This window comes from Mus pahari, chromosome 1 (genome assembly GCF_900095145.1).
Source record: "Mus pahari chromosome 1, PAHARI_EIJ_v1.1, whole genome shotgun sequence".
NCBI lineage: Eukaryota > Metazoa > Chordata > Mammalia > Rodentia > Muridae > Mus > Mus pahari.
The window spans coordinates 112,504,173-112,529,780 of NC_034590.1; the positions used below are offsets into that span (position 1 = coordinate 112,504,173).

Here is a 25,608-nt window from a genome sequence, read left to right on the forward strand (position 1 = left end):
ATCATCCATCATGACCAAGTAGGCTTCATCCCAGGGATGCAGGGATGGTTTAATGTACGGAAATCCATCAACATAATCCACTATATAAACAAACTCAAGGACAAAAACCACATGATCATCTCGTTAGATGCTGAGAAAGCATTTGACAAAATCCAACACCCCTTCATGATAAAAGTCTTGGAAAGATAAGGAATTCAAGGCCCACACTTAAACATAATAAAAGCAATCTACAGCAAACCAGTAGCCAACATCAAAGTAAATGGAAAGAAGCTGGAGGCGATCCCACTAAAATCAGGGACTAGACAATGCCCACTTTCTCCCTACCTATTCAATATTGTACTTGAAGTCCTAGCCAGAGCAATTTGACAACTAAAGGAGATCAAGGGGATACAAATTGGAAAGGAAGAAGTCAAAATATCACTATTTGCAGATGATATGATTGTATATATAAGTGACCCTAAAAATTCCACCAGAGAACTCCTAAACTTGATAAACAGCTTCAGTGCAGTAACTGGATATAAAAATCAACTCAAACAAATCAATGGCCTTTCTCTACACAAAGGACAAACAGGAGGAGAAAGTAATTAGGGAAACAACACCCTTCACAGTAGTCACAAAAAATATAAAATACCTTGGTGTGACTTTAACTAAGGAAGTGAAAGATCTGTATGACAAAAACTTCCAAGTCTCCGAAGAAAGAAATTGAAGAAGATCTCAAAAAATGGAAGGATCTCCCATGCTCACGGATCAGCAGGATTAATATAGTAAAAATGACTATCCTGCCGNAAGCAATCTACAAATTCAATGCAATCCCCATCAAAATTCCAATTCAATTCTTCACTGAATTAGAAANGGCAATTTGCAAATTCATCTGGAATAACAAGAAACCTAGGATAGCAAAAACTATTCTCAACAATAAAAGAACCTCTGGGGGAATCACCATGCCTGACCTCAAGTTGGGCCTTATAGAATGATGATGTCTCTACAAAGCATGCCCATCTTTTAGTATCTGCTATTCAGTAAGCAGTGCCTAGAGTTATTATACAGACTCAGCAGGTTAGGTAGTGCTAATACATGAGTTGAACTCATGTTATTGAGGAGTTGCCTGTGCAAATCTCAGGAATAGAGCGTCCCAGAAACCCTTTCACCAGGAGGAAGCAGACAGCATCAGGAAGTAGTGAAACATAAGATACGAGGTTGACACGCTGTGAGGCCAACATGGAGACCAAGCTGGACTCACCTCTCATGTCCACCAGACATCAGCTGTGGAGCCCTGGGCATGCTAACTAGCCTCTTTGGGCACATCTAGTTAATAGATATAGATGAGTTAAGTCAGTGAGCATGCGGAAGGTGAGCTTCAGGAATGGTTATGTTTGGAGATTCTCAGCCAGGCTACCTCTAGACTCAAAAGGAGGAGACTAGGTGCCATTAGTTCTGAAAATCCTTCCCAGTCTCTTAGGGGCCTGTTCAGGGGGATGAGGAGGGCCATGAACCATACAGAGCCTGCCCGACAGGTTCTGTCACTGGGACAGCAATCTATGAACTCAAGTGTGTATGACTCAGGCGACCTATTGTTGGTTAGGTCCTTGAAAGGTCCCCTCTGTTCATTGGCCCAGGAGACTTGCAGATCTAGCCATTGGGGACAAGTTCCAAACAGCTCTATAAAATGATCCATTCCTGAGTTGCTGAGTCTGTGACTTGGGGAAAAACAACTTGACAGGGACAGGCCACCTGGGAGAGAGGCCTCATGAGCTAGATTAAGAGCTCTGTAGTGGCCCAGGAGAAAGAGGGTCCTAGTGGTTAGGTGCCCTCCAACAGATGGCTGACCAGCACTCAGGACCACTGCCCTGGGCCCTTTCTCCTACTGATTCAAGGAGTGGAGGGACTGCTAAGCCTGTAGGGAGAAGGCATGGCCTCAGGCATTTTTACCTACATAAGGAGTTTCCTCTCAAGTCACCCGTGCTTCTTCCCAGCTTGCTCTCTAGGCCATTCTCCCTCCACCTTTGTAGATGTTTTCTTCCCCATCCCCCATTTTTTGGATGGGGTTTCATGTAGCCAAGGCTAGCCTCAAATAAGCCATATATCCCAGATGATCTTGAACTCTTGCTGGCTCCAGCTCAGGTCTGCTTTCACAAGTAGCTCCTGTCGTGTGCCCGGCGCCCTAGAGAAGGCAGCTGTGGGTTAGTTCTCACATGTGGGGTGCACACCCTCTGGGAAGACATCACTAGTTAGGAGCTTCAGCTCTCTTGAGCCTTCTCATCCAGCAGCCTGCTGGCAGCCATGCCCTCAGTCCCTGGAGTGGCTTGTCTTCAACTTACATTATGTGAGTGGTTTCAGGTGTGTGTATGTCTGGACAGCATGTGCCTTGGCTGTCAGTCCTGGGTATAACCTCTAGACCCATTTGTGAACTTATGCAGTGTGTTATGTGCACCCTCGTGGTACCTCAGCTCACTCAGTGGTGCATGTTCCCTTGTGTGCATACGAGTGTGAATGGGTGTCCTTGTCTCCATGTGAGGCATGTTTACAACTGTATGCCCACATATGTAGACCAGGGTGGTCCCTTTAAAGGGCCCAGCCATGATGGTTCACTATGTCCTCTGTTCATGTAGGGTGTGGATTTGCTTAAGGATAATGACATTGTGGGGAAGATTTCATGTGGGTAATTGGGAGAAAACACCAGGATGCAGCCTCTATAGCATGGTACAGCACTGAAGGGTGGCCCAGCGGTGGCCTGGGCCCAGCTGTGGCCTGCTCTGTTGTTTGCCATCCAGGAAAAATTGACCTGTTGCTTCATGACCTGTTAACATACTGGCCAGAGCGACAGACTTGGCACTGTGGGGTCACGCTTGCGGTCCTTGTCCTCTGCTCCCCTGCTGAAGTTGGTCAGAGTGCTTGCCTAGGCTGTGAGCACCTACCTCTATGCCCACTCATATGTACATATTAACTACTGACCCCCATGCCTCTCTTGCCTTCCCCTCCCCTGCAGTGGTCCCTGGGGAACAGCTGTGGTCCACGGAAGTCCATCTAGGAATGGAGTGGGTAGTCATGGCTGTGGGCTCAGATGGTGTGGGGATCTTGAGCCTTCCTCTCTGGGCCTCACTTCGGTTGGAGTCTTTTAAGTGGTGTTCCCCAGGCCCCATCTTTGTTGACCCTATTGGGCAGAGGTTCACTTAGGGGTTCGCATGTAGGTCTTGGCTGGGTGGTTGTCACCTGGCCCCCAAGGGGTGACAGCTGAGGTGTCTAGAGTGATCAGGCTTTATAAAGACCTTGAGTGGACAGGGTCTCCCATCACACTGATCTGCCTTCACTCGGGGCCTGAGCTGGACAGTGTGTTGTGACCCCGAGGGCTGCGTGTTAGTGAATGTAACCACCCTGTTCTCCCAGGAGGCCCAAGGCAGCCTCATGGTGTGACCTAGCAGTTAGGCACAGCCAGGGTGGGCCCCTAAGTCCCTCATCAGAGGCCCCAGGAGCAAACCTCAGATGTCAGCAGGGGATGGCAGGGGGGCAGTCCCTCACTCCTATTGTCCCACTGTACACCCTGGATGCTGCTCTCCCACTAAGAAGAAGGCTAGAGCCTTGTCTTATTCTTTCTGAAAAGGAAAAATAAAACATCTGGATCCCTGGGCTGGTGGCAGGAAGCGGCATGTCAACTCCATCCTGGGGCTTTGTGGACCGCTGGCCTCAGTGGGAGCTTCCGGCCTCCTGGGGGCCAGTGCACTGCAACTTTGGTGGCCAGGAGAGGGAATCTTTGGGATGGGACAGGAAGCCTGGTCCCTGTGGGTGGGCTCCTGAGCTCTTTGCCTGTCCTGCACACCCCAATCTGTCTGCAACCCTAGGGCTGTGCCATCTGTGGTAATCAGAGTTGAGGGACTTGGGAGACTCAGAAACTTGAACCAACTCACCATATTGCTGTTCCTGGTATTTTCTCAGAACCATGCCTCACTATCCTGGTAGGCAGGGTTTCAAGTTGGTCTCTCTTGTCATCAAGCTGCTGTGTTGGGGCTGGCAGGCGTCTTTTCTGAGGCTCTCAGCCAGCCCGCCACTGACTGCAGTCCTTCTTCCTTGCAGGTCACAGTCACTACCATTGGCTACGGGGATAAGGTACCTCAGACGTGGGTTGGGAAGACCATCGCCTCCTGTTTCTCTGTCTTCGCCATATCCTTCTTTGCACTCCCAGCGGTGGGTACTATTAAGACCCCTCTCCCTTGTTTCCCACTCACCCTTGCCCCAACTCCTAGGCATTCCTTGAAGTAGAGTAAGGAGGCCTTGTTGTGGCACTTCACAGAAGCGGCAAGGTACAGGGGAGCAGACTGGGCAGAACCTGCAGGTCTGCTCTACAGCCAGGAGTGGCTCTGTCTTGTGACTTTTCCAAAACTCACAAACGTATGTCTACACATGTGTGCTATATGGGACAAATACTGGTTACTTGTGTATATCTGTCATTGTAGGTGTGTCTTATATGTGTTGTATGTATATACTATATGCATGTGTTACATGTACAAGTGTCTATTACATTTGAATAGCATGTTTACCATATGTGCTATTTATGTGTACATGTATACATATGTATGTGTATGTGTTTGTGATTTCATGTATGTCATGTATATACCTATTTGCACATATGTTCCATATCCATAGAGTATTTATGTTTCATGAGTTTTTGTAACACATGGGAGATATGTGTTCAAGTGTCTGTTATATGTGCAGGTGTGACACATATATATGGGTCATGACACATGGTGTGTGTCCCCTGCATGGTCCCCAGCTGCTGAGACAGTACTCCATCTCTGCCACTGCTGCCCCTGGCCACCCTGGCTACAGTAGCTGTAGGCTTCTTGCTGAGGACAGCCTCAAACTCCCTCTCCCCTAGGGTTAGGGTTCCTCTGCCCCAGGGGCACAGGCTGATGGCTAAATTACCTGGCTTCCCACAGGTGGTGCCAAGAAATGTGTAGAGTCTCAGGTCTCTTCTAGAGCCAAGCTTCATGTTGAGCCAACCCTGAGAAATGGATTCTGCTTCCCCAGCTGGCAAGGCCAGGCAGGCTGAGCCTGGAGACTGCCCGCATGTGGCCTCTGCTTGTCTCAAACCCATCTTCTGATAGTGCCTGCCTGGCCACAGCCCTGGGCACTGTGCAAACCTGGTATCCAGATGCTTTTGCTTCTTGCTCTTCCTTGAGACCCTCGTCCTCTGCTGGGCACTGGCCAGCATGGCTTGCGTAACAGTGGGCACCTTCTGTCCCTTACCAGGGGATACTTGGCTCTGGGTTCGCACTGAAGGTCCAGCAGAAGCAGAGGCAGAAGCACTTCAACCGGCAGATCCCAGCCGCAGCCTCACTCATCCAGGTATGTGGTGTGCCTGGCAGGCTGTCAGTGCTGTGTACTTACATCTGTCTGGGTGTCGGAACCACTCCCAGCCATGCCCACTGCTTGAGAGGCATGGATCCTTTTGCTGTGGCTCTTCCCATGGTGAGGTGGCTCTCTGGGAAAGTTCTCACTATTTGGATGATAGGGTAGGCAAAGGGATGCAGGACCACCATTCCTCGTGCTGTTCCCACTGAGGGCCATACTTGCAGACTAGGGCAAGGCCTGACCATGGCTACTTAGCCAGTCTGTACTCTGCTGGTCAGCCTCAGTTTCCTGACTTCTCTCATCTGGGCAGAACCCTGGATGAGGGGTGGCCCTTCTCAAAGCTCGTAGCTCTTGTGGGCTTATCTAAGCTTCTAGCACAGTTCTGGGCCCCAGCTTGTTCCTCTGATGCCCTTTCAGAGCCATCTGCCTGGCCACTGACAGCAGCAGCCATGAGGCCAGCAGTTGCAGTTGTGGGCTTTCCCAGGCCTGGCTTGACCCCACAGCTTCACATTCTGGGAAAACCTTAAATCAGACCCACTAACCCGCCTTGGCCACATTAACATAGCCAGGCAGTTATTTAGTTCCTCGGCTGAGCACAGAGGCCACTGCTCAGGAACCGCATGGTCTGTGGACAAGACTCCTTCAGAAGCTATGCCCACAGTGGAAGATGTGCCAGGGATCTTGCTGGTGGGAGTTGGAAACACAGGCAACATGGAGTGTGCTAGGAAGAGCTGCAGGCTGCATGAGGTATGGAGCTGCCCAGATAGGGTATACATGGGACATAAAGCCCTTGGAAGGGGCTGCAAACTGTCCCAGGTTATAAGTATCCCTGCCTGGATTTTGTGTCTATGCTAGGTTGCTGTCATAGCGTGGGGCTATCACTCAGAAGCCTTGCCAGCATAGAGAACTTTCAACTGGTTTTACTTTCTCATGCCCATAGGGCCTATAATGACAGAGCCACCATGATATGTCCCCATAAGAGGCTTTGGTATCTGTTCCTAACCCCTTCTTCTCCCTTGGCTCATTTAGGCCCCTCCAGTGTCTTCCCCAGGTCATCTTGATGTGATGACTATGGGGAGAGCATTTCCCTCTAGAATGTTGGCCAAGAGTTTCACCTGTAGTGACCAGAGACACCTCATAGCCACAGACAAGCCCTTGAAAGCCCAGGAGGCCTCATCACCCACTGGTCCCTGGGACTCTACCCCTCCACAGCCCACTGGTGCTCACAAAGGCTCAGGCAGTCCCTTTCCACTGTCCTCTGAGTCAAGTCTGGTTATCTAACTCTGCCTTAGTTGAGCATCTCTGTATGTCTGGGGCTTGCTCAAGGCTCTCTTTAGGAGTGGTTCAGGTACAAGAAAGTTAATGCACGAGGCCATCTCCTTCCTAGCTCTAGAGGGCCAAGCCTCGCTGTCAGGGAAGGGGCCTTGGAACAAGCTGGGCTTGGGGCTTGGGGAGGACATGAAGATTTTTTGAGAGGTACCACTGAGTGACTGAACCAATGAGCCCTCTCTCCTTTCTCCTCGTCTGATTTCAGACTGCATGGAGGTGCTATGCCGCTGAGAACCCCGACTCAGCCACTTGGAAGATCTATGTCCGGAAGCCTGCTCGGAGCCACACGCTGCTGTCCCCCAGCCCTAAGCCTAAAAAGTCTGTCATGGTAAGCAGTCTCATTGGCCACCAGGATGGGAACTACATATTAGCAGACAGGAAGCTGGAGAGGTGGTGTATAAGACTGGCACTGCCACTCAGTGTACTGTTCATTAGTGTACCCACATCATACTGAAGTCAGAGGAAGTCTACTCCATGCCTGTTCCCTGTTGACTTCATTTCCTCCACCCTTGGAGCCAGATTGGACTGCCAAGGCCAGGATATGATAGGTCTAAAGAGAGTGCTTCTGAAATAGGAGCGGCCAGCCCTATCAGCGGCTGGAAGGAAGCTCTTGAGAGGACCCTGGTGCTGGGCTTTCCTTACTGGGTAAACCAGACAGAACAGGAAAGTATTGGAGCTCTAGTCCACAGAGTCAAGTTCCAGTAGCTGTGAGCAAGATTCCTGCCATTGGCCCGGAGCAGTGAGGAAAAGGTTGGGACTCTTCCATTTCCTGCCCTCCCTCCTTGAAAAGACAACCTTCCCAGCATCCAACTGTCACTGGACATTTGAACTTGCACTTCCCTCTCCCTGGTTTCACACAACCTGCTTCCCCACTTTCTCTGAGAGACCTCTTTAAAGAGGTTCCAGTGCTTCTTTGTCACCTTGGCCTTCAGCCCTACTGCCCTGGTGCAAGCTTGCATATTTACAGTCTACTGGGTTTTTGTTTGTTTTTTGTTTGCTTGCCTTTCTTAGGCTGTGGCTCATAGAGGGCCACACTGGGCCAAGCAACCCCAGGAAACCCTCCAGCAACACTAGCACACTGAAGCCCCATCTCATCAATATTTGCAGACACTGGAGCTCAACCCCCTGACCCAAGTTCCCTCAAGGGTATATGTTTCAAGCCTGGATTCAGGACCCCCCCCGGGTGTTCTGGGGTGGGTTAAAGATCTGGCAGAAAGTGCTCATGAACTGCCACTCCTCTTGTGGACTTTTTAGGTAAAGAAGAAGAAGTTCAAGCTGGATAAGGATAACGGGATGAGTCCTGGAGAGAAGATGTTCAACATCCCTCACATCACTTATGATCCCCCAGAGGATCGGAGGCCAGACCATTTCTCCATTGATGGCTATGACAGCTCAGGTAAGCAAGCTACCATGAGTGCAGGGGCAGGACATTTCAGTGCTGACCCTGCAGCAGGGCCAACCTGGCTGTAGGGAGCTTCCATGCCACTTGTCCCTAGTCCTCCCCTGGCACTCTGTTCATAAGGCCCCATAGCACATACATAGTCACTTGCCTACCTTGGAAACCAAGCATGTCTTGAGGTCTCTGCTACTGGAATAGACCTAGAAGCTTCTGGCTGCTTTGAAGCCGTGCTCCCCTAGTCTTTTTCAGGTGATAATTGCTATGCAGTCTGTTGAGAGGATACCTACTACTGGTTTAGAATGTTGAGGGTCAGCATGGCCTGACCTGGCCACAAGAGGGAAGGTGACATGTGTGTTCTATTCACTGGGCTTCTCTTTTTTTAGCACCCAAGGACTTTGTTTGAAAAATGGCTGTGGTGACCTCTTGGAGGTTTTCCCACTGATGGGGAAGCCCAGAGGTGAGGGTGGTAAAGATGAAGTCTCTGAAGGACCTGGAGGACCAATGGCTAGCTGGTAAAATCATGAGGGCATTTTGCAGGGGTCAATGTCTTGATGAACACATTTCTTATATAACCCTGGGTTTGTATCTAGTATCACCATCTCATATCCCTGTATCCTTCCTTCCATGGCCTGGATGAGGCCAGGCTCATGGGACATAGTGATAAGACTGTGAAAGGTTTGCATGCTTGGGCCCTAGTTAGTTTTTCCTCTGTCAGGTCATAGTGAGGCTCTGTGAAAAGGGAACTCCGAGAGGGTAAGCATATTTTCCAGACCATGCAGTGAGAATAGGGCATGCTCCTAGAAGTGCCTCTGGGTCACCAGTTACAGAGCAGATAGGCAAGGGCACTCTTTTCATATCCTTCCTCTGGACTGGAAGGGGGCCACAACAGGAGTAAAAGGTCTCCTTACGAGAGAGACGTCTCAGGAGGGACAGGTGCTGTTTCCACTATGAAGACATAAGCATTGTCCCAGGAGACAGGGCTCTGTGAGTCTGGGATTCTCACACTTCTGGTCCCAGATGTGGATGTACAGTCTCCTGTTGGAGACTAGATACTCCTTTCAGGATCTGGGCCACTGAGAGTCAGGCCCAGCCTCATGTGTCATGTGCCTAGGTCTTGTGCCTGGCAGGAAGGAGGCACTGATATTGGATGCTTGGTAGAGTGGGAACTAAGGGTTGAGACCAACAGTGTGTATGTAGCAGTGGCTCCTGAGTTGACACTCTGTCCCTCCACTCTGCTGTCATGTAGGTGTGTCTCTCCCTTCTCAGACTTCTTCCCAGTGCCTGGGACCTGCCAGAATGTTTTGTGACTAAGTAGAATGGTCCAGGATCCTCCAGAAACTTCCAGCTCATTGGCAGTTGTAAGGATAATTTCAGGTATAGCAGAGGGTGACCAACAGTATTATTCCTCAACTTTCTTCTGACAAGTGTCTGGGCCCCAGCCTACCAAGTCCAGCTTGTCCAAGGGCAGCTGATCTGTGTCCCGTGTCATTTTTCCCGCCACTACATCTTGGCAGGAGGGTGGGAAGTGTTCAAGAAAGGGGCCATGGCTGTTCTATGCACTCGAAGGCTATCTTAGGCATCCCGTCTGTCAGGACCCAGCCTGGGCCCCACTTTACTGAGCGCCAAGCTGCTGCGTCCTCATCAGATGGCATGGGGATTTGGCTCAGGGCTGGCCACATCTCCATGAGCCCCTGGGACATACTCCCCGCCTGCCCACTGGAGCGGGCACAAAGGGCAATTGTGCCAACAAATGCCCAGTGCCCCTGCAGCTCTGCTTCAGGGGTAGGACCATTGTCTCAATGCAAATAGGGGCTTTCTGCTAATGCTAATGGGCAGGTTGGGCGTGAGCAGAGGCGGCAGGGATGCAGCCCTGTGCCTGCCCAGGAGAAGCATCACTCGATGTTTTCTGAATACGGGGCAGCAGTGTCCCTGCCGTCCATTCAGCCTGCTTAGTGTTATGAAGTCCGCAGTGATGTCTGTGGCATGTTAATGAGGTGCACGAGCAGAGAAAGCAGCACTGCTTGTGGAATGCTCCCACACCGTGCCGTTTCTTTCTGTTAATGAGATAAGTCAGCCTAGTTCAGAGCCACCAGATTTTAGAGAATGAACCACTGGTCTGGCCCCTCTAAGGACCTGGGGCAACCCCTACTCCACAGGTTACCTGATACACCCAAATCTCCTTACCCAAGAGACTCTTGGGAATCTTGAGCACTCTGGCATGGAGACGAGGTGCTAATCCCAGGCGGGGAGGGAGGGATGCCATCACTGGGAAAGCCCCAGAGTGCCTGCTCCCACGAGGCAGATCCCAAGCAGACACACTGACTTCTAGTGCCAGGCCAAACCGGGACTTGGACCTCATTTGTGTATTAGAACTAGGAAGCCATCATCTTGTCTTTGCAGAGGACACTCAACCTGTTCATGGTGTGCAAAAAATCCACCTGTATACTGTCCTTTTAGCATATAGTGGGTAGAAGTGAGCTGCAGTGCTGGTCCCAACTAAAGATGACTAACAGAGACCCAGAATCATGCCGGGACCTCCCGAGGACACACATGTGTCCTAAGGACACTCTACTAAGCTCACCTAAGAGATGTGTGCCGGTGTGGTGGAAATGGACTGGTGGAAGCAGGTAAAGTAAGGGGTCTTTGTATGGTAGCATTAGGGCCCAGGCTACCCTGCAGTAAAAATGGGTCTGTGCCCCCTGTAAAGAAACACTGTGGAAAGCAGAAAGAAGTCTACAAGTCCCCCAAAAGACCACCACTCTTGCCAGGATCTTGTGCCTTTACGGGGGTCAGAAGCAATGCTAACAGCTTAGAGAAGGTTCAGGGGACCATCTAGGCCTGAGAAGCATTGTCTCTCAATCTTGGAGGACTCAAGCCACATGCCATTCAACTTGCTAGCATCCAAGAGGGATTGATATTCAGGTTCAAGGAAGAAGTGCAGAGTAAGGCCCAAGGCCCTGGTTAATGGAGAAGCCATTGTCCAAGTTCAGGCCCAAAGAACCTGACCCTGGTAACTTGACTGCTGCTGTCCATAGGAATCTTAAGGACTCACTGTAGGATTAGTGGGCATCTCGACACTAGCAGCCACTGCTCGGGGATGGAGTGGGTGCATTATATTCAGAGACACCACTGTGGGTAAGGCTGAATTGTTCTCACACACGCAGTAGATCTGCTGATGTGTGTCAAGCAGCATATCTGACTTCCAGTTCACAAAGCTGTTAGTGACAGAGGTGCTTGCTGGATGCCCTCCACTCCAATCCAGGCAGGCTGTGAATTTCTATGGCCCTCACAGGATTATATTTTAGATGTGTCACTGGTTATTGTCACATGTGGACCCATCTCTTGAGCCCCATGACATTTGGTTGTGTTCTCAGTACTGTCAAACCCCCACTGACACACACAAATACACAAACAGACACATAAGCACACATGTACACACGTGCTCATGTACACTTACATACACATACGCAAACACACGTATACATGTATGCTCATGTACACACACACACCTATACCTCCTGGAACGTGTTGCACAGTGTTTTGATTTTATCTTTTTGTATTCTTTTTGTTAGTTGTTCATATTGCTACCAATGTGAACCTCTAAGGCTTGCTTGCAGGTTTAACTGGACCTCCTTTGTCCTGAAGTTCAGATTTCTTCTAGGGCTGGCCTTGGTGAACATTCAGCTGCAGCTGGGTTGCATCTTTTAATTGTGTGCTCACTGCTAGATGATGATTCAGTTGGGGAGAAAGATACATAGGAATACTTCTTTGTGCATGCCCTTTTCACTCCTGGTGACTCTGAAAATTCTTCTTTGAGTTTAGTGTTACCTAAACTATGATGTGTCAATATGGTGGATTTTTTTTTTTTAATCACGGGTTGTGCTACTGACTGAATCTGAGGGCTTATGTCTTTCATCAAGCAAGCAAAGTGACTACTATATCTACCGGAAACCGTGTGTGTACATATGCTTATGTGTGGGGGCCAGAGGACAACTTTGGGTATCATTCTCAGAACACAGTCTCCTCATTGGAGATGGAGTCTCTTATTGGCCTAGTGTTCATTAATTAGGCCAGGGAACTCCAGGAATCTTGCTATCTCTGCTTCCACATTGCTGGGATTGCAAACACATGCCACCACACCATGCATTTCTTATATTGGTTCTGGAGATAAAACTAAGGTCCTTGTGAAGCAAGCAGTTTACAGACTGAACTATCTTTCAAGCCTCTCTCCTAGAATCTTCTGCTGGACCATCTCAGCTTGTCCTCGCCTATCTCATGTCCTTCTCAGGCTATCCATACTGCTGCTGTTGCTAACTGCTGGTATGTCTCATGCACTGCCTTACCCAGCTGCTGAGGCAGTCCTTTACTTACCTTAGAATTTCCCAGTTCTGTGCATCCTTGTGTGGAGCTTTAAATCAGCTTAGTCTCAACACCTTGTACTTCTCTCATAGTTTACAACACAAGTATCAATTTTGGATTCATGGGAACGTGTTTATTTTTGCAACATCTATTGATAATTACAACCTCTGCAGTGCTTGTAGTCTAATACCATGTACTCTTGATCATAGTAGCTTTTGTCTCTAAGGTTCCTGGGGGAGACCACATTACTCCCAAACAGGATAACCCAGGGAACACAATCAGGGTCTCTGGGGACTCAGATTTACACACGATTTTGTAGAGAGCTCATGCACTGAGAGTGGAGACTTATGTCTTGGAAAGCTGGCCTCTGTCACACAGGTCAAGCAAGGAACTTCGGTTTTATTCACCAGCAAAAATAGACCAAGACAAATGAATTTCCTTCATTTCCCTGCCCACCAGTGTGGGCTTTTTCATTTGCTTTGTTAATGTTTCCCTTGAGTCTACTCATTTGCAGCCTCTATAGGGCCTAGTTCTACATTGGGAAGTAGAGGGTACAGTTCTCAGTTACCACTTCTTGTCTCATAAAGATTCCAGGCTCACCTTCTTACTTTAGGGACCATCAGATTCCATATGTGACTACTTGGGCAGGCTGAGTTGCAGGCGAGCTGATTCAGGCTGGATGTGCTCTGCCCAGCTGCACCTGCTCTCTTACCAGCCCTCAGGACTGATTCCAGAGCCATGTTTATCAGGTGCTCCCAGAGGGTACATGCAAGGCAGGTGTTCCCTTTCCACAAACTTGCCCAGGCACTTGCAGGGAGTGGAGATACAGAGGTTTCCTCTCTATGTCAGAGAAAGTTCTCTCGACACAGGGGACCAGACGTCATCTGCAGCAGACTTAGCATCTCATTTCTCAGTACTGTGGGCTGTGTTGACTGTGGTGAGGTCCTGGAATCTGTAATAGGCACTCATGTGACTCTGAGGCAGGTGGTTTATAGATTAGCCCTGGGGAACTCCAAGTGCGAGGCCAGTGCCAGCTGCAGAGGTAAGAACAGCTCTTCTGTGACTTCTCACCATGCTGCATCAGAGCCACCAGGGTGGAAGGGCCAGGCCTGACTATAGGATAATGGGAGGCCTACTGCTCTTTGTACCACTGCACTTATGTTTTGGGCCTCAGGTGTATAGCTCCTAAGACTTAATGGAAACTTCTACCAATCTTCCCAGTTGTCACAAATCACTCGGCAGTCTCAGAGATCTGAGGAAGTTGGTCAGTACTTTGGGTTAGAGAACCTCCCTCACTGATAGGATGTAGGCTATGGTGAGACCAACAGGAAGGTTGGTCAGAGCTTCTTGGGTAAGTTCTGAATCAGGTTCTCATCAGCACCACACCTGGCCTCTGGCTTTTATCCCCAGTATCCTGATGACTCCCCTTCTCCCTGAGGCTGTCCTTGAGAACATGACACTATGATCCTGCCTTTTCACCTCCGGTTTATTACATCAAGTCTAGTCTGCATGACCAGTGAGTATACTGACCAATGTGTGGGTAGTTAATGGCCCTTCTCCACCTAGAAGGGTCATGTGACTTCTGAGAGCCCAGTCTCTTCTCATCTTTCCAGCAGTGTTCTACTCAACCATTTCTGTCTTGACCTGACACATCTACCCAATAGGCTACACACTATATTGTATATCTTTAAGTGGAAGATTTGTCCACTTTTAAGTTTTAAGATATATGTATGTATGTATGTATATATGTATGTATATATATATATATATATGATTAGAAAAGTAGATTATATTCACCATGAGCACATATACAGAGGAGAAGAGGATAAAGAATAACCATCGGCTGTCTTGCGGCTGTTGGGTTTTGGACAATTGTCCTCTCTTGGGTGTGCTCTGAGCCTGGATCAGAACCTTGTTATTAGCACCGCACCTGGCCTCTCACTTCTATCCCCAGTGTCCTGATGACAAAGTGGGTGCACCCCCACTTTGATGACTGTCATCCCCGGGTTGGGTCCACATTGACTGCTCAGTTTTAATCCTGCTTTTATCTACTTACTGTGACATGAGCATTAATGCCTGTCATTTTAAATTCTTTTGAAACTGGTTTGTGTTGTTTCTAGGCAAATATTTATGCCAATAACTGTGGTGTTCACCTGCTACACAGACTCTACAAACTAGTTTGAATCTGATGGGAAAGTGACCTACGAGCTTTACTTTTGTTGTTGTTGTTGTTAGAAATCTATTCAGTACTTTACTCTTTTGAACAATGCTACTTCTGGCATTTAAACTTATTCCCTTGAAGAAGAAATAAAGTCCCCAATTGGTGACTGTTTAGAAAAATAATGATGAAAATATTCGACATCAGACCCTATGAGGTATATATAAAGCACTTAAATTATTGGTGACTAATTATTCTGTTTTAATTATAGGAGGGGCATATGTACATAACTGCAGGTGCCTGCATAGGACTAGAGGTATCAGATCCCCTGGAGCAGGAGTTACAGGAGTTGTAAGCTATCCACTGTAGGTGCTAAGAACCAAACTACAGTCCTCTGCATGAGTAGTATGCTCTCCTAACTGCTAAGCCATCTTTCCAGCTCCATGAGTTGATGTTTCTTAAAACAACTTACAACTAAAACCAGGAAAATGATATGTATAAAAGGAGAAGAAAAAAATCTATAAGTAGTTTTGTGGATTTTAATGTCTTTATTATTAGAGATGATACCATTAGACACAAAAGTCAACAGAAATGTAGATCTGAGCAATACTTTCAACCAAGTTTACTTAATTAATGCTGGTAGAGAACAGCAGGATAGATATGGCTGCCAGCTACACAGAGAGCACATGCCAGGACAGACCATATTCTGAGCTGTGAAGGAACTTTATAAACTTAAAGTTACTCAAGTCATATGTTCTTTTACCACAATAGAATTAAATTAAAAATCAATTAAGAAGATGGCAAATTTTGAACTATACGGAAAATAAAGAACATGTCTCCAAATAGCACAGGGTCAGAGAAGAAATCTAAGAGAAAAGCAAGTGTTTTAAATCAAATGAAAGTGAAAACACAACACGCTCTAGTTTATAGGGTACTGCTAAAACAGTTCTTAGAGGACCATATAGCACCACGCAAGCACTTCAGAGAAGGCCTCAGACTGGGAACTATAAAACAGCTAAATAAACCAAAATAAGTAGACTAAAGGAAAATAAGAATTTGCGAGGGGAGTAAGAAACTAAAAACAGGAAAAAAAATAATGAAACTATTGTTGTTTTTTTTTTAAGGCCAGGAAAATCAATAAGTGACTAACAAGATAGACCAAAGAGCAAGCGTGATGTCGCAACTTGTCAGTGTCAGAAGTGAGATGTCCAGCTCTGTATAAATGACAGGATTTAAAACTACAAAACTATCCTGTACAGCTCTTTGTTACTATATTCTACGACTTTGAGGAAATGGAAAATTTCTTAGGAAAGGTAAAATGCAGACAGATATAACCCAGTTATATATCATGGATAATACACACACACACACACACACACACACACACACACACACACACACACACACACTAATGAGAAGCATATTCTGGGACCATGTTGCTTCCTGATGAATCCTGCCATATGTTTAAGAAAAAGCAAACTCTGGTTTCTTTTAATGAAGGGAATTCTTTTTAAGTTCTGAGACCAGCATTACCCTGATAGGAAACCCAGCCAAAAACATTATAAAAAAAGAAAACTGTAGATAAATATCACTTGTGAACACAAATCCAAAAATTTTAAGCAAAAGAATCAATTAGGGTTCAGGAATGCAAAGTTAGTTTGAATTTAATTAGTAGAATGAAACATATTAATAAATGACAAAATAAAGCCATATTTACCTCAGAAGATGCAGAGAAAGTACTTGACAAAAATCTAGTAAAAAATAGAAGTTTCCTCAGACTGAAATAGGTTATTGAAAAAAAAAAACAGTTAACATATTCAATGAACAAAGATCTGTCAGGAGTACAAACATCAGGTGTTATGATTTCTATTCAACCTTAAGTTGGAGATGCTTGCCTTTGGAATAAGGTAAGAAACAGCAAGTTGGAAAAGAAATGAAACTGGAATTATTTGTAGATTTCCTGGTTGTCTGTATAGAAAATCTGATGTGTCAGATTGGCCACAGGAATATATGGATTTAGTTCAGTGGCAGATACAAAGTAGCTCTGCAAAAAGCAATTCTGCTTCTAAACTCTAGCTACAAGTGACAAGAATTGAAACATGGAAATGTATCTGACAAACGAGCTCTCCTTTGGAGCCTATATAACTATGCTGATTTATTGATAGGTGCTTTCTAATCCACATGTGAAGGTTATGTTTTGCTTTGTTCTGTGTGGAGGAGTCAAGATGGAAAAACTGGATATTCATTTCAAGCATGAACTTTTATCCTCATTTCCCCAAAACAATGCCAAAATGGTCATAGAACTGAATTCAAAGGCTAAACCTTATACGACAACAATATAGTTAAGGATATCTTAGACATAGCATCAAAAGCATGTGAGTATTAGGAACAAATTGGTCAGCCAGGCTTCTCAAGCATGCTTTTTGAAAGACATAGCAAAAAAGACAGATATTGAAAGAAAGCATTCTGTTTTTGTGTGCATTGCATGTGCATGTGGAGTTGTGCATGCCCATGAACTCACATGCAGAGGACAAATGATTGGTGTCTGGTGTTTTTTTCTCTCTACCTTCTTTTCCTCAAGCAGTCTCTCACTGAATTAGAAGTTCAGTGTTTCAGTCAGACTGGCAGGGCACTACGCTCTCAGGATCTGCCTGTCTCTGCCCACCCAACCCCCAGTGCTAGGATTATAGCTGTGTGCATTCATGCCAGTTTTTTTAAAAGTGTAAGTGCTGGGGATTTGAACACCAGTTTCCATGTTTGCACATCAGACATTATTGCCCACTGACCCACTGTCCCAAACCTGAAAATATTTTACAATCAAATATCAGATAAATAAAAAAAGAATTTATCTTCAGAATATGTGATAGACACTTTAAATTGAAAACAAACACATTATAAAAGTAGGTAAATTGTTTAAACCAATACTTCATAGCAAGGAAGACATATAGGAAAGCATGCAAGACAATGCCCAGCATCATTAGTTATTGAAGAAGTGCACAAAGGTAGACTCTACTTCATAACTACTAATTGCCTAAAATGAAGGAGACTCACCAGATATTGGTGAGGACATGAAAGAACTCAACCAGTTTTATGTCATGTCATGGTCACAGTGATTCAGGAACATGGAAAAACAGTTTAATGGGTCTCTGTCTGTCTGTCTGTCTGTCTGTCTCTCTCTCTCTCTCTTTCCTCCCTCCCTCCCTCCCTCCTTTTGGAAACATTCCAAAAGCAGTCAACATTTGAGTAGAGAGTTTTTTTCCAAAGTCATTCTGTGTCCATACAATGGAATACTACTCAGAAGTACAAAGGAATGAACTATTGATACACCTAACATGGATGAATCACCAAGTAATTACAGTGAGTGAAAGAAGCCAGACAAAGAGTTCATACTGTCGTCTTCTGTTACCACAGCACTCTAGAAAATGAAGTCTAACCTAGAGTGACAGAAAGGTCAATAATTACCGAGGGGTGGAGCAGTGGCAGGGGAAGTCCAAAAGGGCAAGAGGAAGCTCCTGGGAGCACTGGATATGCTCATTACCTTAATTGTGGCAGCGATTTCAACACATGTCAAAAGTTACCAAATCCTACAATTTAAACACGTGCCTTTTATTATATGCCAGCTGTACCTCAGCAAATCTGGTAATAGAATATATAAAATTTGCACAGAAAAAAAAAAACACCAAAAATAAAATTTAAGTGTTAACCTGGGGAAACAGTTGCCACCCATGTTGTAGACACAGTGAATTATTTTCATTCAATTTTTTAAAGCTCTTTATATTGAGAGGATGAAAGATTTAAAAACAGGAAATGCTACTGATTCCAGGGTAAAAAATGATGCCGAACTGTTTCACTTATGATAGAGTACAATTATAAGCAAGGGTTGTTTCTTTGATTATTAAGTAAGACACCAATAATACTCCATTGGTGAGTATATAGGGAAACTTAGCCTTAGTCATTGATGTCAGAAGAAAGAAGTGATGCAATCTCACTATCTAAAGTGGCTATCTAAAGTAAAACTGTACGCAATTTTCAACTCTTCTATAAACTGATTCTATACATTTGAAAGCTGTTGTTGTCTGGAGATACTGATGCTATGATTGCTAAGTAGCAAAACGATGCAAATTGCTAATATATCCATCTATGAAGATCTGCTTATTTGCTGGGGATCTATCAGTCATTAAAACTATGAGAATGGGCTTTTTCTTTCTTTTTGCAGTATGAAGGACAGCCCTGATATCTGATCCTACAAGTTACAGAATCTCTTGGCTCAGCAGTGTGTGACAGGCTCCACCATGCCTTTGTGAATGCAGTGTCAGGCAGTTCAAGATCTGTCTCCTTGTGTTCCAAAACAGTATGAAAACATTAGAATTATGATTTCTTTAAAGGTTAAGCAGTGGCTGGCAATATGGCTCAGTGAGTATAGATACCTGCCGCTAAGCCTGATGACCTGAGTTTGATAACTGGGATGTACATGTTGGAAAAAGAGAGCCAATTCCTACACGTTTGGCCTCCACACACATGCTGTGATGTGCACCCACTACCACCACCCTGCATGCACATGTGCTCACATGCACATGCACATACAATAAGTGTAAAATCTTTTACATTTACACAGAACAAAATTGTATAACCATCTGGACCTAATACGAAATCGTAATTGCCTTTAGTCTTTTCTGTGGTAATGTATTCAAAATTAGTTTAGTGCATGTTTTAAGGGATAATTTATTCATTGCTATGTAATTTCCTGAAGCATTTCAACTGTGTTGACACTTGGTAGCAACTAATTTTCTTTCAGTAGTTTATGCTCTTTTCTATAAATTTTTCTTGCCTGTGCTTTTATAGTTTTGGTTCTTTCTTAGTCAAGTTCATGAGAAATTTAGTTCTTCTGTTAATTATTAAAATAGTATGTTTATTATCTTATCAAAAAATTACCTTTGTCTATATTTGTTTTCTTCTTAGTCATCTTGGGCTATAATATCTATTAATTCCATCTTCCTAATTATCTTTAATTTATGTATTTTCTTTTATAACTTAATTAAGGGTAATATTTAGTTCACTTATTTAAAGTCCCTTTACCAAGAGACATTTTAAGAGTTATAAATTTTCCTCTGATCACAGCTTTAGCTGTGATATGCAGGGCTTGGTATGAAATATGACCAATTTCATTCCCTTTTTTTGATTTTTTTGTGTTTTGTTTTTTTCTCTTTAATCTAGAGCTCTTTTTAAATGTTTGCTTAATTTTTAAGCAATACATTTTTATCACCGTTATTTATTCCCTCATTTAATAGGCTTCCAATGAAAGCATGCAGTCTGTGAAAGCTCCAGTTTTCTTAAAAGAGCCCCTTTGCAGCATCAAAGTCTGAAAATAAGACCAGTGCTTTTGTAATTTGTAACCTGGGATGTGACCTGTTCCACCTACCTAAGTTAAAAACATACATGACGATGGATTATACATCCATCCACATATATTTACTTATTTATTTAATTAGTTGGATTTCTTTTTTCCCTCTATTTACTTTTTACCCCAACTGAAATAGTGAAATTAAACCCTTACTTTACAGCTCTGCTCTTTAAAAATGTAGGCAAATTTGTAGTGTTCAGGGAACAACTTACAGCTATGCCTCTTGAGGCCACAACCGTTTCCCACTATTTATTATTATGTGACCCTGATCCATCTACATTTTATGCATCTATTACACATCAATGAAATCAAGTTTCCAACTGTGGGGCCAGCTCACTAAGTAAAGGTACTTTCTGCCAAGACTGATGACCTGAAACCAATTCCCTGCATCCATATGCTGTGAGGAGAAAAATGGTTACTGGAAGTTATTTTCTCTCTCTCTCTCTCTCTCTCTCTCTCTCTCTCTCTCTCTCTCTCTCTCTCACACACACACACACACACACACACACACTGTAGCATATATGTATCCATACACATATGTATGTGTGCACACATATACACACAAAAAATAAAGTAAGTAAAATATAATTTTAAAACAATGGTAAGAAAAGTCTTATTTGTCTACTGTAATGATTACCGCAGTGAACAAATGTGAGGATGTTGGTTTCTATCCTGCATACAGTGAAAAATCTGGTGTCTGTCTCCTCTAATTTAACCCCAAGCTGCATCAATGACAGACTTAATCTCTCCTATCAGACAACTCTTGTGCTCCATAATCTTCTATTTTATTCCTCATGCCCCAAATCTTGGGGGTGGAAGGGTATGTTTTTTCTTAAAAATTGTATTACTTATACTCTTAGATTTTCAGTTGACTATATTGTATGTACACAATCTTTTTCTGCATGTTTCTCCTCTGTTGCCTACATTGATTAACAATGATTCTATTTTCTAATGTTTTCCTGATGTTCATATAATACACAGTGAAATAAACCATATATCTCATGAAGAGGCCTTATTGTTGTTTTTGAAACACATGGAAGGCACATCATGCATGCTTTTCTGCCCCTTGCTTTTCTTACACTCATACTACTACAGCTTCCTCTGAGCTTCAGGAACAATTCTGTTTATCTCTCACTTCTATTTAAATCTTAGATTAGAGTCTCTCCTTCATTCTCCCTTGTATGCCTATACCATGATATTCTTCATTGCTTGAAATATATTTTGCTTTAGGTTTAAGCTAGTTTTCTAAAAGTCTTTCTTAAACTTTTATTTCTATGCAATGAATTCACAAAATTTATTTGCCAAGGTTGTCAAAAACAAATGCTGAATGGAGAGGCTTCTCAAAAAGTAGGAGCCCACAAGACTGAGATTGGACTGCCAGCAGGTTGCTTTTCTCTTAAAACCTCTCTCCTTGACTCCCAGATGGCCAATGTATCCCTGTGTCTTCTGTCTATATAGCCACACTTTGGGACTCTTTCTGTGTCCTAATTTCCCCTTCTTTATAGGCACACCAGTAAAATTGGACTCAATTTAACTGTCTGTTTAAAGGTCTGATCTCCTGTTACAGTTCTGAAATACTGGAAGTGAGAGCTTCAACTTAGAAAATTGATGGGGACAGAGTTCAGTCCCTTACACAGGGATGAGTGCATTGTTAAATTGCATTTATGTTGCCAGGTTGCTTTCCTCAAGTGCTGTCTGACCTCGCATTTCCACAGGCAGGGTTCCCCTTTCCCGGCATCCCTGCCAGCCATTATTGGCAGAGCAATTTTCCATCTTGTTAGCCAAGTGGGGCAGGGATACTCTACTGCGGAACCATTGACATTTGGCAGGAGATAATTCTTTGTCAACGAAGAGTGTCCCATGTACTTTAGGATGTTTAGCAGAGCCCCTGACTTCTGCCAGGATGCTAACACAGCATTCCTTCAGTTGTGACAACCAAAAATAAAATAAAGTAACCACAACTCTCTACATATTATCAAATCTACCCTCCTTGAGTTAGGGAAAAATTACCCTGAGTCAAAAATCACTGGAATACTGTGATATCTCATAGATGTTTCTTTAAAACATAACAAAACTATTTTATTTGGAAGTAATAATGAACTACAGAAAAACTGCATGAACAATATATAAGACATCTTCATATCCTTCATTAAGATTTGAGGTACACTTATTACCATTCCAGCCTCACTTGCTTTTTCTTTTTTTTTTTTCATCTCAGCCTTTTTATTTTTATCATCTGCATATGCTGCAATCCACTTGAACATCATCTCTCCTTTCATATTTTTTAAATTAATTATTTTCTTTATTTAAATCCCAAATATTGCTCCCCTTGCAGAGTTCCTTTTTCATACCCCCATCCTTCACCTCTGAGATGGTAACCTCCCCCAGTATCCCCCCTCCATGGAGCACCAAATTTCTACAGAATTAGGTGCATCATCTCACACTGAGACCAAACAAGGCAGTCCTCTGCTACATATGTAGCAGGGGTCTTAGATCAGTCTGTGTATGGTTGGTGGCTTAGCTCTGGGAGCTCTGAGGTGTCCATGTTAGTTGATACTGTTGGTCTTCCTATGGGGTGCCATCCTCTTCAGCTCCTTCAGTCCTTCTCCTAAATCTTTACAGTGCTCAAAGGTACAATACTGGATACCTTGCCTGAAAAATCTCATATGCTTTCAGTTCAGTCTGTATAAAATTTTCCTATATTCAAATTCACATTTTCCCTATTACTGCATATATTGTAGACATTTATATGCACAAGTAAATCCCAACCATACTGTTTATTGTGAACATCTTCACAATATAGTGTTAATTAAGGTAAATAAAAGCCTTCAGAATCTAATGAAGTTCTAAGAACTAGACTCATGTATGTATGAAACTCTTTTACAAAACAGAAGTAACATATAAGAATAATGGAAAACATAAAGGGTATTTAATAAGTAGATGTGTGAAATGGGTTATTTAGTAACAGTTCTTAGGAATAGGAAGTGCAGAATCTGGGCTGTATCTGGTGTGGGCCTTCTTAATAGTTCACCATCAAGCAGAAGCCACAAGAGAAAGGGGGGAGGACGGAAAGATAAGAAGCCAGGCTGAATGGATCTATATGTTTAGGAGCTTGATCCCACTAACCCACTCCTAAAATAGCATTAATTCATTCATGATTTTCACTTGCTTTTTCATTTCAATATTTTCAGATGTGTATTTGTACATTGTGTTCCTCTGCAAAACTTGAAAGGGAATTGCACACTTTACAGCCCCTCACCCCTAGACATTTTGCTGTGTATTTCCTAACAATTTATTTCCTAACTGTATTACAGTTTAAGGAGGATGACAACATCACATTGCCTCCCTTTGAAAGCGATATAACAGACATCAACTTTGGCAATTAAACATCCATACAGTCACTGAAATAACCCAAAGCCTATATTCTACTTTTGTCAGTGAACACAACAAAGTCCTTTGGTGCAGCTGTCCTCAAGTACAAGACCCAGTCCATGTTCTATGTTACCCTTGGTTGTGCATCTTTAAGTTACTGTGAACCTGGGTATTTCTAGTATCTCTTAGTCTTTTTTCTTTTTACATTAAAGACACTTTTTGAGGGATTTCTTTGATATTTCTTTAGAATTAGATACAGATTGTGGGTACCCATCTGGAATATTCCAGAAACAATATAATGTCCTTCTTAGGATACCATGTCCCGTGTGTGTGTATGTATGTGTGTATGTGTGTGTGTGTGTGTGTGTGTGTGTGTGTATGTGTGCATGATGGTCCTCAATGATGGTGATTTTTTTTTCAAGACAGGGTTTCTCTGTATAGCCCTGGCTGTCCTGGAACTCACTGTGTAGACCAGACTGACTAGAACTCAGAAATCCACCCGTCTCTGCCTCCCAAGTGCTGGGATTAAAGGCATGCGACACCACTGCCTGGCTGATGGTGATGTTTTGATCATGCCATTAAGGCACTGTCTGCTTGTCCACTGTGTAGTCACTATTATTTACCTTGAGGCAGATGAACTTGCTGTGGGTATACTATAAGCATTTTAAAATACCTTGGGTTGTCCTGAATAAGTTGCTTTCTAGAACTAGTCTTTTATTATGGTAGCTGCAAAAATGATTTTCCATCTATAGTACCCCATCCAAAAAGTGCTGAGAAAAAAACTGTCTACCTAGTATTTTGTTATCTGATTTCAGTCCTGATGTGCTTTATAAATGGTATTGAATATTTTTTGTGTTTATTGGTCAGTTGTGTATCTTCTTTACTGGTATATGTATTTAGATCCTTGCACAGTTGTATTTTTTCCACAGATATGGGAAGGCGATGGCACACTCATACCACAATACATGCATGGAGAGCAGAGGAAAATTTGTGGGAGTTTCTTCTCTCCCTCTACAATATGAGTCTTGGGAATAAAACTCAAGTTATTAAGCTCAGCAGAAAGCCCCTTTGCCCACTTTCTTACTGACTTCCTTTTGCACACTTCTAAAATCCAAGCTTTTAATCTAATTTTAGACATTCACATGCATTTGTAATAAATAATGCAAAGAGATCATTTATAGTTTGAAAAACTCATACATAGTTTTTCCCAGTAGTAACAAAACTGTAGTGCAATTTAAGGAGGATGGAAACACTGGTTCAATGATACAGAATATTATTCGTTACCACAAGATCCCTGTTTGTCCTTTTATAGCCACACCGTCTTCCCTCCCACCATTCCTTAATTTCCAGTAATCACTAATCTGTTCTTGATTCTATAGATCTGCTTTTTTGAGATTGCTATATAAATAGAATCAAACATCTTTTGAAATTTGACCATTTTTAGAATTTACCATAATTTTCTAGATGTTCATCCAAGTTGTTTTATATATCAGTAGTTAATTCAGGCTTGTTGCTGGGTAGAATTTCATGGTATGTATAGACCACATTTTTAACCACTCACTCATCCACAGACTTCTAAGTTATTCCTAATTTGGAATTGCTATAGATCATTTAATATTGACAGTATTTTTCATTTTACCAATTCTGGTAAACATGCAGTAAATTTTCTTTTTTTGGTTTTTTGAGAAACAGTTTCTTTGTGTAGCAGAGTGCTGGGATTAAAGGCATATGCTACCATGCCGGGCACAGTAATTTCTTATTGTGGTTTAAATTTGTATTTTGCCAATGGATAGTAATAATGAATCATTTTTTTCCACATGCTTCCATTCAGTGAACTGTTTATTTAAATTATTTAATAATTTTCCAACTGAACTTCCTTTTATGCTAAGTTTTAAGAAGTCCTAAGCCAAGTATATGATTTCTCAGTCTTTTGCCCCTTCTATAGTTATCTATCTCATTCTATTGACATGGTCCTTACTGGAGCTATTTTTTAATTCGTAGAGAACTTCTTGTCTGCCTCTGAAGTGCTAAGATTAAAAGGTTCACAGGCCATAGATTCTTCATTTTTTAAAATTGAGATTGTGTGTGTGTGTGTGTGTGTGTGTGTGTGTGTGTATGTATGTCTGAATTGCAAAGAGTTCTGAGCATTATATATATTGAATTATGCATATATATACATATATATGTGTATATTGCTATATATCATATTTATCCTGCTACAAATATTCTATCAACAATTTGTAT

At 43.5% G+C, this 25,608-nt stretch overlaps 1 protein-coding gene across 1 annotated transcript in view; it reads left to right on the plus strand.

Annotated features, from left to right (window-relative positions):
• Positions 1-25,608, plus strand: part of Kcnq1 (potassium voltage-gated channel subfamily Q member 1) — a 340,852-nt gene that overhangs the window by 83,415 nt on the left and 231,829 nt on the right. Inside the window, exons 7-10 of the mRNA XM_021200906.1 lie at positions 4,069-4,179; positions 5,245-5,340; positions 6,881-7,003; positions 7,930-8,071. Coding sequence (XP_021056565.1) covers positions 4,069-4,179; positions 5,245-5,340; positions 6,881-7,003; positions 7,930-8,071 — 472 coding nt within the window. The remainder of the gene's footprint in view (positions 1-4,068; positions 4,180-5,244; positions 5,341-6,880; positions 7,004-7,929; positions 8,072-25,608) is intronic.